The 14,016-nt window shown below is 39.0% G+C and overlaps 1 protein-coding gene across 10 annotated transcripts in view; it reads right to left on the bottom strand.

Moving 5' to 3' along the window:
* The window catches only part of LOC125747797 (arginine-glutamic acid dipeptide repeats protein-like), a 111,590-nt gene that overhangs the window by 28,437 nt on the left and 69,137 nt on the right, over nucleotides 1–14,016 (bottom strand). For 7 of the 10 annotated variants that reach the window (XM_049023300.1, XM_049023296.1, XM_049023302.1 and 4 more), the window contains exons 4-6: nucleotides 8,029–8,134; nucleotides 7,614–7,710; nucleotides 6,174–6,278 (exon numbers count right to left, since the gene is read on the bottom strand). In XM_049023300.1, the coding sequence (XP_048879257.1) occupies nucleotides 6,174–6,278; nucleotides 7,614–7,710; nucleotides 8,029–8,134 (308 nt within the window). Of the gene's footprint in view, nucleotides 1–395; nucleotides 2,560–2,909; nucleotides 3,866–6,173; nucleotides 6,279–7,613; nucleotides 7,711–8,028; nucleotides 8,135–14,016 lie in introns of those variants that run through there. The other 3 variants (XM_049023304.1, XM_049023305.1, XM_049023303.1) reach the window with 3 other exon arrangements.

Raw genomic sequence — 14,016 nt, 5'->3', positions numbered from 1 at the left:
AGGCTATATCCGGTCTGCAGCCTCGCAGGAAGCACAGGGAACAAGGCAGGCAACACCAAGGACGTAACAGGTATTCAGACTGTACAAGGAAACCTTGATAAATATTAGCTGCAAAAATATTTCTCCTGAAGCAAAAAATATGCCTCAGTTGGGTTTCGACAGAGTTCACTGGGAAAAAAGTAAAATTAATTCTGTCCTTAGAGGTTTATGCTTCAATTTTGTACGGACGTGTGGTAAACATTTATGGACTGACAGTGCATTCTCATATAAGCATTCCATCAGAGGAACTGATATTAATTTAGCTTTTCAGGAGGAATTTCGAAGTACAAGCGAAGTGTGTTCAGCATCACAAACCATAACTCATAGCTAACGACCTAGGAAATTGGGGTTCATACCAGAGTTGTGTTTGATTTCAAATGAATCCTGAAACCTGGTGCCAAGAGAAGAGATATTAATGCAGAAATAGTGGAGTATTACTATAACGAAGATGTTTTCCAAAAATAATCAGTAGAAAAGGAGAGGCAAACAAGACCGTTTAAAAAATAGACCGAACGTGAACATTAGGACTGAATGATTTATCGATTTCAAATCGAAAATTTAATGTGAAACAACGCGATTTAGGGTATACATTATACAAAACATCTTAAGGTTTAAAACTCGTGAGAATGGCTTTGAAAATTCATGCCGTTCTCCTTGTGTGACAGTGATTCTTACCAATCAGAAGTGCCATGCTGCTCACGTACCAGCCATACTCACCAAAATGAAGTGGTCCAGTGTAACTGCCCACAAACCCACATGTGGAATCCAAGGAAAACGTTACATTCACGGTACGAAAAAAAAAAGAAAACAATTCTGTTGCCGAGTTATAAGTAAATTACCCACCTATTTTATGGTCAGAGATTGTTTACAGAAACTAGGGGTCCGAGCAGCATTAGCTGCAGAATCTCTATTTCTTTCCTTACTGGAATTGTTTTATTTTTATTAGTTTATTTAACGTAACCAAGCTTGTGTGATAATTGTTTTATGTTCAGGGATGCACATATCTGGTACGCAAGTAAGCATTCAGCTATAAAGACGATACGTGCGGCAATCATTTGTTGAAGCAGTTGCAAATGTGTACTTATTTTAAGTGCATTTGTATGCATGTGACAAGAAATTATGCTACATTTTAGCCTTTAAATGCTAATTCATACTTCACAATTTCTTGTCATAGAGCAAATGCACATAAAATACGAATGCATTGGCGATCTTTCAACAATCTATTGCCGCATGTTTCGCTTATAAAGGTGAATGCGTACTTGCATGCCAGTTATGTGCATAGTCGTTTATGTTTGTTCTCTTCTAATTTAACCCTTTTGTCCATAGGACTTTCAGGAAACATTTTAGTAAGGGTAAAAAAAGCGGTCGATCGCTGCTAAAAAGTATAGCACTTAAAACCCACGTTCTGGGTGCTAGCAACCCAGCACTTTTGTGGTCATATATTTTCCAAAGAACAATAATTGTAAGCTGCTTTGTATTATATGTATAGTAATCTGTTGCGGATAAGGAGTATGTCGCATAATCTGGGAACAGTGTCCACAATAAATCATACAACCATCATCATCAGATGACCACGTGAAAAGTTCAGCTTGATTAGAAATTGTTTTTAGTGTCCAGGAATGAGGTATTCAATAAATGTTTGCACAGTTATGGGTACTTATGGCTTGATTTTTAAATATGTATATGCCAGCATTACCAAATTCTAGCATTTAGACTGACAAATCTCTAGAGGACTACAATGGACTGATCTAAATTTCTACATATCAAAGGTCAGAACCTTTGTTGCTTGTGAGGTTTTTACATTTGTACTCTAACTATGAAATAAGTTTCATTTATAATTGACTATATTAAATTGATTTTTTCACACTTCGGCTCTGAAGAAATTAATTTTAAATGGCGAATTTATGTTTATAAAAATATTTGTAGAGCTTTAAACAACTTCGAAAAATATATTTGAGTTAAAGCAGAATTCAAATAATAAACATCAAAATGATAGTCAAACCTTTAGAGTACATTGAAACTGACCAAATTTAAGTCAATCAGGCCCATATATAAATATTTAAATAGTCCAACTGTTCTGGGTTTTGTTGTTAATAAAAAGTACTCTAAGCACAACTCAAGTGGTATTAATAAATGTTACACTAAGTTATGGGTTGATTACATATATGCATTTTGCACCTGAAATAACATTTAATGGCTCAGTTCGATTCTCTGTTTAAGTATTTTTTAATAAAGCGACAAATGTGACTATTTATCAACCACACCGTGTCAAAACAAAACAAATCCGACGTTTTGAATCGACGATTGACACAGCAATCACCGCTAGTCCCGCCCTTTTTATCAATACCAGCCAATCGTTACATCACTGAAACACTCCCTCCAAGGGTTACATAAACACAGCGATGGGCCTTAACGTTAATAGCCGCAGTCAGAGCTCCAGATCTCCGCTGCCAAGCTTGAACGTTGCTTGACAACTAGGCGAATGCAGTTGTACGTCGACCTTTCGTCATGTCACCTCCACTGTAAAGCAAGGCTTAAAATTACTGCAAAATGGAGTCTTGGCACGCAGCGCAGCTTATATTCTTAAAGTAACAGAAATAAACGAGGGAAAGATTCAGTGATAGGTGACATTTACCTGCTCAAATATAAAACCATTAACCGTTTTGCAAAGGTAAATTCAGCTCAGCACTGTTTTCGGAGTCATAGCGAGCTAACGCACACAAAACAAGTATATTGACAATGGCGCACATAACCTTGCAAAAAGACGACTGATGCCGCTGCAAATATTTTCGAGCTAACACCTTAAGACTGTCGTCGGAGTAAAAATACGCAATTATATACATAATGGCAAGATCTGTAACAAAGCCTACCTTCGCGGACTGAACAAGTCGTCCATTTCAGACACCCGGGTGTATCTTTTTAATGTTGACAGATTTCCTGGTATGGCTGAAATAAATTACCAGTTTCCCCTATTAGTACTCAAAATGGAGGAGCGCGCAGCCTTTCAGGGATTTTTACTGAGCTTGTGCTATGACCTCAGCCTTAACTTCCCCTTCCAGCAGAGCCGACTGAGCATGTGCCGCGACCTTACATACAGACATGCTGGAAACGCGATCCATTTCTGTCGCTCTCCCACACAAACAAGCCCGGCTTACAGAGCTGCTGACGCTCCGGCCAGCATACCAAACAAGCAGAAACTGGAAAAGGAGGAAGGAGGGGAGGAGGCGGTACCAGCGGCACTGGAGATGGGGAGAACGCGTGGGGCCCCATCCAGGGGGCTCCTGACATGCAACGGTCATTTGCATGCCGAGGACGTATACATTATTCATAGTCGGGTCGCCGTAGTAAACAAAGTAGTAATGATTTGATTTGTGCATTTTAACTCGCAACAAAAATGTTTATTTCTCTGCATATGTATTAATACAAGCTGTGACTTGTTTGCCTATCTAGCAATTATGTAAGCGTTAAAAAACATGTCTGGACCTTTCAAACGTTGTAAGAGACTTTGTGTTGCATGACATAAGCCTTGTGTTCAGTTAATAATACATAGTTCATACTATTACATTCATATTTTCCTTTCTGTATGGTATAGCATGCGTTCCCCCCCCACAAAATTGCAAAACCTTATTTTGGTTCCATTGTTCTTTTTGTAGCATCGAACCTGAAATAAGGAAAATCTTACATGATGGCGGCTAGCAATCTGCTGGTATCTGTGAGATACTATAGACGGCAAAACCAATGCACTGATAGTATGCTACCCTGAAGTATCTGATATTATATATACATATAGACACATACACACCAACCTTGAAATACTTAAATGTGATTTTTGGTGGCCAGTGATGTAATTAATCCCCCCCCCCCACACACACACACACACACACACACGCACGCCCGTTCAATTCCCAACATTAAAATGATGTAGCTGCACATTTTACTTTGTACTTTATGAATTTAAAGTGAAATTAGCTGGACAAAAAATATGCTGGTGATTTTCTGATATGACAATCTCCATATTCATTTCCCAGAGTGCAAACATCTGAAAAATAATTATGACCAATTACAATTACTAAAATATATACTAGTCATAATCTGTTTGGCTAATCACGAATTATTCCAAAATAGCAATTAATTACAGCTGTCAATTCCTCTGTATGGAGATGCTCGCTTTATTTAAAATAAATCTACATGGCTGTCACATTGCATTCATATTGTACAATAATGATATATGTTTGTCATATCTCTTTATTATGGTCTTTATTGATAAATTTACGGATACAGCAGAATTTCTACAATTGTTGGAAATTTTTATCTTATCCCATTTTTATGAATATGCAGTCTAGGTCCTAAAACTTACTGTGCCACTGTTTGATGTATTATAAGACAAACACAAAAATGTGTTCTACCTGTAAAGAGCATTACATAGCACTCACCTGAGCCCAAGAGATTTGACAGCTATTTAATTTTATTCTGCAATACAGCCTAATAACTATGAATATTTGGCATATAAAAATGGAGATATGTCAGGTTGATGTATGTATTTATATTTTAATATTCTCTATATATAGGTGTTTGTAAACCACTCCCACTGAGGTTGCTATATATAGTCCTAATAAAATATCAGGCTTAATGAACAAAGTTTATCAGTATTGTATAAGTTCTGGGGGTGCAGCTTTAAAAATATTAATTTTCTGGACAGGTATACGAGTTAACATTCTGCAGAATCTGCTCCATTTATTGCTTTAATACTTTTGTTAAGTATAAAACATGACAGCATGACATTCCTTTGTGATCTATAACCAGTACTAACAAGTATAAAATATGATCTGCCCAAAGAATGCAATCTGTTTGGTCTCCAATCAAGCTTAACGCTGATGGAGCACAGAATGCACTTTCCTCTTCAGCAAATTTACATTGGTAGGTCAAGGCCCACCAGGCAACAGTCTGTACTGTCATTAACACAATCTGGGAAATACATTACAGTTCAGTGATGTTTTGATGCTTCAGGTAAGCCTAATTCATGTATTCTCACAGTGATGGCTGGTATGAGATATTTGTGGTGACAGTGTTTGTTTGGTTCTTTCCAAACATGGCATGGTGCATTATAACCAAACATCTCCACTTGTCTCATATATATCCAAAGGACACTGTTGCAGAAAACTTGTGAACTTCAAAAACCTAACCTGCACTCCCATATTCCTTATGGAGAGAAGGGCTTCTGGCTACTCTGTCGAAAATCATACATGTTCAGACTTTTTCTGATCAGAGTGTTTTGAACTTGGAACTTGAATTCCTTGAATATGGAACCCTATATGTGTTTGGGTTCTATGCGATTTCTGGGGCTCAGTGTGACCTTTAGGTGAATCTGTTGGCAGATCCACTCCTGAGAAGACTGACAACTGTCATCAATGCTCTGTATTTGTAAACAATCCACAGTGTAAAATGATGGATTTCATTTTAACGGCCTTATAACCATTTTCAGAGTGAAAAGCAGCAACAATTACTTCCCTGAGATCATTCCTGGTGTCTTTTCTCCTTGGCACAATGTTAACACAAACTTAAATGCTCCAGATCATCAAAATGCCAGAAGTTTTGCATTTACAGATGTAGTCTTACTTCCATTGCTGAAAAGCATTTGATTGAAATAACCTAAATGCTATTCAAATTCTTAATTCCTTTGTAGCCTGTAAGCTTACGCATTTTAGTCTACTTTTTAAGTCTGTAATGCCACAGTGAAATCTGTTGTGTGTTGTCTTATCCAAGGCTAGATTTTAATTTTAGAAGACAACTGATATTTATAGCTCAATATATAAAGCCTATGAAAGAGGTTACACTTTTTAAATATTGTTTTCTATAAACAAACACATGTATTGTTCTTGCCTGCTATAACAACTGAACAGTCTATTTCAGCAATTCCAGAAGATTAAGTGTAAAATCTGCCATTATGCACTAAGAAGCAGAAATGTGCTCATCAATAGCTTAAACCTTGAATGGCAACAGAAACTAATTAAAATGTAAATGTTTTTGATAGCGGAATGTGTGAATCGTTTTAGAGACACCAGTGAAATGGCTTGAAGGCTGAAAGTAAATTAGCTCACGCTAACATTATGACGCTTAACAAGGTGCACGCTTACCTGGTCTCTGGGTTATATCCTAAGATATAAAAGAAGGAGTCAATGCAGGCTTTGAACTCCTTAGCAGCAAAAATATCAGAAAAATGGGCAATGGTACATTTGCCTCTGAAACAAAGGAGGGAAAAGCAATATTTAATGTAATGGAAAAATATAAACATTTACTGCAGTCTTCAATGTATATAATGTAACACACATAATTAGGATACGCGATTCACATCAATAATATCCCCATCCAATCAGTAAAGTCGTATGTACTGACAGATGTGAAAGAATCCGTTCCTCCATTAGCTTCTGAAGATCATCCTCCAAATCACTTGAATGAGAGGCCCATTCACTTCATTTTGAGAGAATGTCTCATGGCACATATATAAACACTCTTCTGAACATTACACAGAACAGTGTGGAATTAAGCAGTGACTACCCACCATATTTGCAATGATTTAATTCCTTTCATGTCTCGTTTCATCACAGTATGATAAGCATCCTTGTGGCGAGCCACTCTGCTGGAGCTGCATTCTATCACGATGAATGTAATGAGCGGCATGAACCACGGATAACAAAACTTGGCTGGTATTTTATAGGTTTATCTAAAACCTTTTAATGAGTAAAAATGGGCTCTGCATAGAAGTTTCTGACTTCACTGACAAGACCATTTTGTTTCCCTGTGTTTTCAGAAAAAAAATCGGACACAAAGATAGAGAACCGTCTTTTTTTTTTTTATTCAGCCAAAAACAATGTGGCTGTTTTCCCCCGGAAACATGCTGCGTTGGTTTTTTGGAAGCTCCGCCTAGCTGCACTTCTGCCTAGTTGACATCTTGACAACATGCATGTTTGCAATGTGCTACTTGCTTTACCTGGATGTCTCTTTGGATGACGGTGTCTGTTAAATAGGTTTGATATACATTTTTATATAATACTTAATAAATTAAGCTTATAATAATGATAGTATGAAAGCATTTTGCACACACTGAAATTTATACATAATCAAAATACAAAATTGATTATAATCTGTTGAGGAATTCTTTATCGGTTTTCTGCCACCCGTCTTATACACCTTCAAAGTGTTTATCCAGTACAGGGAAATGGATAGGAACCAGTCCCACGACAGGTAAAAGGTAGGAAAATAGATGGGAGGCAGTTTCATTACAGGGCAAGCACACTTGCACACAGTATTACTAGTGACTTAAAGATGCCAATTCACATAACTGCATGCCTTTAAACTGTAGGAGGAAACCAGAGCAAGAGCGAGAAACACAAACTGGCACACAGAAGAGAGGCGGGATTGTAGGGTCTAGGGCCTGTAGAGGAGAGGCTAGGCACTGCACCACCAAGCTGCCCAAAATCTGTCGTCTATCATTATATTTCTCAATACCACCTTTGACTCTTTTTGCCCATTTTTTGCATGCTGTAAAAAAAAAGAGGTAATAAGTAGGTGGTTACCTAAGAGCAGCAGCGTGATATGTGTCCACGTAGTCTGAGATGAAGAGCTCCCGACTCTTCACCACTGGGTCAGTAATGACCAGCTCACGGCCAGAAACTGGAAGAAAATGTCTCGTCAGTAACAACACTCACATCATCCGACATTCAAAGACACCAGTAAACTAACAGAAAGCTCACAAATAAGACTAGGAAAAGAAACGGGCTGTTGATACACGTACAGCAAATACGGTTTCAGTGCTGTACAGTGTTGCGGAAAGGGATACAGCCGGACATAGCTTAAAGAAACTGGAAAACCTGAATTTGACTGAATCACCTTTATAACACACTGAATTCTTAGTTAAATTACTGCTATCTGGGAATACGTGGAAGACATTAACCTTTTGGTCTCAAACTATAATAGAGAGGGACTTCTCACCATTCTCATTGTTGCGGTCCTGCACCAGATGCTGGTACACGGAGTCTGGAACCTCAGACTGGCGGTAATACCATTTCACATTCATGAGAAGGTGGTCCCGTTTACTCTGAAAGTAACAAAGGGGAAAAGGCACCCAATAAAATAAGAACTTATTTAACATCACTGCAAAAAGCTAGTTTTATTTTAGTTTGCCCTTCTATGTACAAAAACTTTAAATTACCATGCAATAATTTCTTCATCCAATGAAATATCTGAATGATAAACCTGGATGCAGGTGGAATTTACATGAAACATGATGGAACATCATAAATCCATTTCAGCCAAGATCCAGACTCCAGAACAAATGCACGCAGGACTGAAATTGTTTTTACATCACTGAGTTTCATCCGGTGGACTTTTATTTGATATAATATGGGCAAAGCACTGCCCCCTGCTGTGACTCTGGGGAAATCTCGAAGGTTGCCTGAGATTTATGGAAAGGAACAGCAAGTGGCAGCACTGAGTCAGAGATCAGTGTCCTGTTTCAAGAACAGAGAGAAAGCTTTAAGTGACCTGAAACAAACCCACTCAAGGTTTACCACGTTTAAGAGAGCATTAAACCACCGCTCGGAAGAGCAGGGCAGGACAGTGAAAAATAACTGCAGATTCCAATCCTCTGCAAACCTGCTTGTCACTGCATCTGAAAGTGGCTCACAAATGATTATATTAAAGAAGGGTTTCATAACTGAAGCTCCCCCTCCCTTTGACTACTGTGCTTTACAGATAAGAAGCAGAAAGAAATTGTTAAAAGATTCAACATATTCTCCTTTTAAGGCACCAGGTACCACATCAGCCCCACAGCTCAGTGAAAGCTTACAGTTCTCTGTTAACCAACTGAGAATAATGATCCTTGAATAAAATAGTCCTTTCATTTACATACAAAAACACAGAAAATATAACACTTGGAAGGAAGCAGAGTCAAATCAAGTACAATAAATGTATTCAACATATGTATTCTGTTTCCAGAAGCTTCTATGCCACAACATACTAACCGGCACATGCACACACCATACAACATGGTGAGAAAAACAGTGCAGCTGCAACTCAGTATTATACCTCACAGGTAACAGTTCTGAAATATTACACATTCGTAGAGGCTATATTTAAAGTGGGTTATGCATCCTCTGACGGCAAATTGAATTCTTTCCCCACCTAGAACTTCTATAAAAAAAGATCTAATTCTTTAAAATCAAACGATGCATGAAAAATGGTAATATAGGACACACGTACAAATTAATGCACTGACGAGTATTTATTCCCCTTTATGACACAAAAATATTCCCTGGAGGTGTAAGAAATGGAAGTACCATGTGCAGTCACATGCCAAAAAAAGAATAAGTTACAAAAATTACATCTCTAACATTCTGATTTTATGTATAAATTTGAGGTGGAAACTGTGACCTTTCTTATACCAAATCTGTCAAATGGAAATGACTGTTCCATTATTAAACCCTAATTATGTTTGCATGTTGCACAGACTAGATCATTGCCCAGAATCAAATTATGGAGATAAGTCCTCTTAAGCAGAAACAAAGCAGCAGCCCTCAGCCATTACAATGACAATGACAAACTGATTAGCACGTCCCCAAATTCATGGAGCAGAAGCCCCCTCCCCCCCCTCATCCTGGGGGCTTCTCATGTGACTCATCTTTTGGCTAGTGCCTATCCCTCCTTTCCTACCACCAGCTGGGGATGTGTGGGCTGGAGTGAGGTCTTAATCTGGAACCTAATTCGCGGGCCCTTCTACCATGAATATCTATGAGTAGGCACATTCATTGGTGGGAAATAACCCCCCAAAAATGTTATTTCCTTGAAATGGATGAGCGTTAAAAAGCTTATTTGTGAGCTGGAGGACGAAGCCAAGAGCACCACAGGCACTTCTCCTATTATGAGTTTGTCATTGGCTTTTTAATGGCTGGGCTCTTCTGTATTTGCACGGTACCTTTGCACTTAGCAAAGCTGTTAGCAGTGCTAGGAAAGATTTAACACATGCTGTCACATATAACTACAGGAGGTGAAGGATGTTAAGAAAACATATTGGTGTTAATAATAAGAACAAGAACAATAATAAGAATGACAACAAAAGTACTGCCACTATAATCACTAATAACCACAACAACAACAATAATAATAATAAATGTAATATATTATTATAATATGCACAAACAAACATTCTGATGAACTGAAACTGGAGATTTGTAGCATTACAATTGACTTTGCACTCAGTGGAAACTGGGTCAGATAAGCCAAGCTGTGAATAGTGCTGAACATTAAACACATTACACTGCAAATGCAAGAGATTTTTAGAGGTCACATTTACACAGGGAAAGCTCACTCTTGATGAGCAGATTGCCGTGTTCCTGTGAGGACGAATATTGAGCAGATAGAGTACGACAGAGCAGATACATCCACGAGTAAAGCAAACATTCCCCTGTCACGTTTTACCCTGCAAACTCAACATTAAGAAATTACCGTCAGAGCAGGTATTCAACAAAAGGCCAGGGAAGGTAATGTTTCAATCCATCAATGGACAAGCACATCAGCTACTTCTGGGTATTGATTTTTCAATGCTTGAAACATTTTTACTTAAGGCTGTGCCTGCAAGTGGAAAAATGCACAAGTCACTGCTCCTAGTAAAGAAGAATTATTCTGTACCCTGAAGCCATCTTTGTGCAATAAGGACTAGATACGCAATAATACATTTATGCAATGATACATGGAAATTGGGATAAAAATTAAAACAATTAGTTTTGATGGGTATTTTAGAGTACTCCAGAAGGATTAGAAGGTCACTATATTATAATAAATGTGTAGTTTTATGAAGGAGTATGATAAATAAAGCAAAGCATCATGAACTTTGTAGCCAGCCGGCAGAAACAAACACAGCATACATTTCATTGATCTGCTGCCTCTTTGTCTGGGACAATGTACAATAATAGAGAATTCCAGCAGCTAAGTACTTCAGTGTACCTATTGGTTAATGTTCCCTTAGGGGTTCAGCAAACCAAGACAGCGGTATCTGCTGCTCTCATCCCTCTCAAAATACATAAATCATACTGAACCCTAAAATGCTTAGATAAATTAAGCCAGTCAGAGTGTTTCCATATGTGAGCAAAGGGGAATTGCAATTTGCATACCCCCCAATGCGGAGAGGGGACGCAAAGAAAAAATTGTCGAGCGAACAGCTCTGGGAATGGGTTAAGTGCATTCCAGGAATGATAGGAAAACAAAGGCGAACAACAAAAGCTTATTAGGCTGTAGCACATCTTATGGGCCCATGACAGGACTGAAATTAATAATGGTACACAAGTGTTAATTACAAGTCATTTCTTTCCTAGCAAAAGCCCCTGCCCCCAACCTGCATGCTATCTCCTCCCATCAGGAAAGAAAAATGGAGAGAGGGGGCAGCTCCAGCTGGGTTGCCAGTGCTGTCAGCACGCTGCAGTTTTCGCACTGTGCCGTTTAGATATTAAATCTCTACTTGCTTTGAAGACAATCAGCCCATCTGTCATCCTGGCTCTGTATTGGATTTGGTGAGCATTAGCTAGTTCAAAGCAGGATATTTCCAATGTAACACCAGAGCCTACCCCTCTACCACCCTTGTCTAAACTCCCCGGTTCCCCTCTCACGTTTGATGTGTTTAGCAGCCCTGAAGGAGCCTGTGATTAACAGCTACAGTACAGACCTAAAGATAAGTTCTTTCCCATGCATCACCACTACAGGCTGTTTGAGGGTGACTCATGTAACTATCACAACAAAACGAGCAGCCCCGTCAATCTCGGGGTCCAGACCAGGTCCTCCATTACCACCAAAAATACATGTAAACAAGATCATAACTACTCAGCAGATTTTTGCTTGCAAACATCATACACAGTATGTCTTAGAATTAAACATTTAAACACTGCCAGAAATCAATGTAGCAATACAAATTTAATTTAACAGAGACAAAGGCTGCATTTGGCTGCCTGCACCAGCAGTAAAATGTTTACAGTGACTCATCTGGTTGCTTCTATAGAAAGATAATCATTAAATAAAAACATGATCTGCCAAATAATCTGCACGTTGTCTAAAATAATCATGACCTACTTGGTATCTAACAATTTAATTTGTAATTATCCATATAGCCAGAGCAACATAAATGTGCATGAAAGCATCCTACGCAAAGACAAACATACTATTTCAACACAGCGGTTTTTAAAACAGCTTCTGTTGCAGAGTTGAGAGGAACCAAAACAACTCACAATGGCTATCAACAACCTGAAGATCAGAGGCTCTTATTCCTGTACAACAGGAGCCTGACACGAGGCACTTTACAAGATCAATGCACACAAGCAATAGCTGCAGAAAAAAATACCAGCCCTCAAATTGAGCCAAATGTGCGGAGCAGCAGCCACCGGGTGGAGGCTACCTTCACAGACGGAGAAGCCCACCTGCAGCTTAGTAGGGGATCAAGACGACACCAGAAAGAAGCTAAAAATGGTGATTCTCTCAGATTCCATTAATACTCTCCTCTGCCAAGGATGCTAAATTTGTAAATCAATTAACTGCTACTTTGCTAGAGACTGAAGAAGTAAAATGCTCCCCAACACACACAAGCCTAAATAACCCAATTGAGCAGCTCACAGCCAGGAAGGGCAGCAGCACCATAGCAATATATGGTAGCGTCCTCAAGAAATCTCACATATACATTTTCCCCTTTTAGCTTCCTAAATACCAGCTTTAATGACAAAAATCTTGTTGCTTGTTACTTTGGCATGAATGAAATTGCCCTTCCCAGGAACACAGAGCCATACAGCGGGAAGGATGGTGTGGAAAAGGAGAACCATGGGGAACTGAGGAGGACCGTGAGAAGGAGAGTCTGAAACACACCTGGAAGGCTTATCGCGACAAAAAGACTGTGACCACAAAGCGGCGGCGGCCCTGCCCGAGCGATGCAGGGCAGGAAATGAGAAGCTTTGTTTAAGCCAGAGTAAATCGTTCAGCGCATTCAGTGGAGCGTGCTGAGTTGAGAGCAGGACTGCGGACCCCTCTCCCCATTGGTATTCTGCCACACGCTGTCATGTTGATGATGTGCCGCCGTGATTTTCTCAGCTGGCTGCAGGAGCTGCTCGGTGCCATTTTGGCAGGGCAGGCGTACAGCCTCTCTCTCAGGCTAGATGACATGCTATGAAATGTGTTCTGGATTCGGGGCTTAGTGTAGCAGCAGCAGCTGTTCTGGGTTCAGTGGGAGGTGCTCTGGTGATTGCTCAGCATATTCGGAAAGAAGCAAATCTGATCAGCTTCCATTGTCCTTTCTGGGATTCCTACTCCCTTTACAGGATTGCAGAATAACTAGGCTACTCCTCTCCAGCTGATAAGAACTGAAAACATGATCTCCTAATATAATACAACTCAATTCATGGTGCAATCTACAGGATACAGATGTTCTCACAATAATCCCTCATGATGACCCTACTTTAATACACAGCACCCATGTTAAGAAGCCCTCGAGTGACTGCTTCACCTCTCTTTTGTTCAATAATTCATGTCATACATTAACATCACCATCAATTAAAACACATTGATTTACTAGGGCAATGAATTTGAGGGATTAAATCACCAATCATTTGGTCAATGTAACGACACATCACATAACATCGCATTACGTAATAATGTGACAAAATGTAACAAATGTATAGCCTACATTATAACTTAATATTCCTAAATTAACCTAGTATCATCATCATCATCATCATCACCAGTGTTGTTATCACATTGTCCAAAAAAGAGTAACAGTGTGTTTTTCTGATCCATTTCGGGTAACTGCTGTGTCTCTGCGACAGAATAGCAGGCAAATGTTCTAATAAAGAAAGAAAATGAGTGGGTCAGATCACTCATTTTATGAATGAGGTTACAAACTACTATAGTTACAATGGGTTTTGATAAGATCATTCATTGATTAATGAGTGT

This window comes from Brienomyrus brachyistius, chromosome 8 (assembly GCF_023856365.1).
Source record: "Brienomyrus brachyistius isolate T26 chromosome 8, BBRACH_0.4, whole genome shotgun sequence".
Taxonomy (NCBI): domain Eukaryota; kingdom Metazoa; phylum Chordata; class Actinopteri; order Osteoglossiformes; family Mormyridae; genus Brienomyrus; species Brienomyrus brachyistius.
Note: the sequence above shows the minus strand (reverse complement) of the source record. Positions and strands in the feature narration are given on the sequence as shown.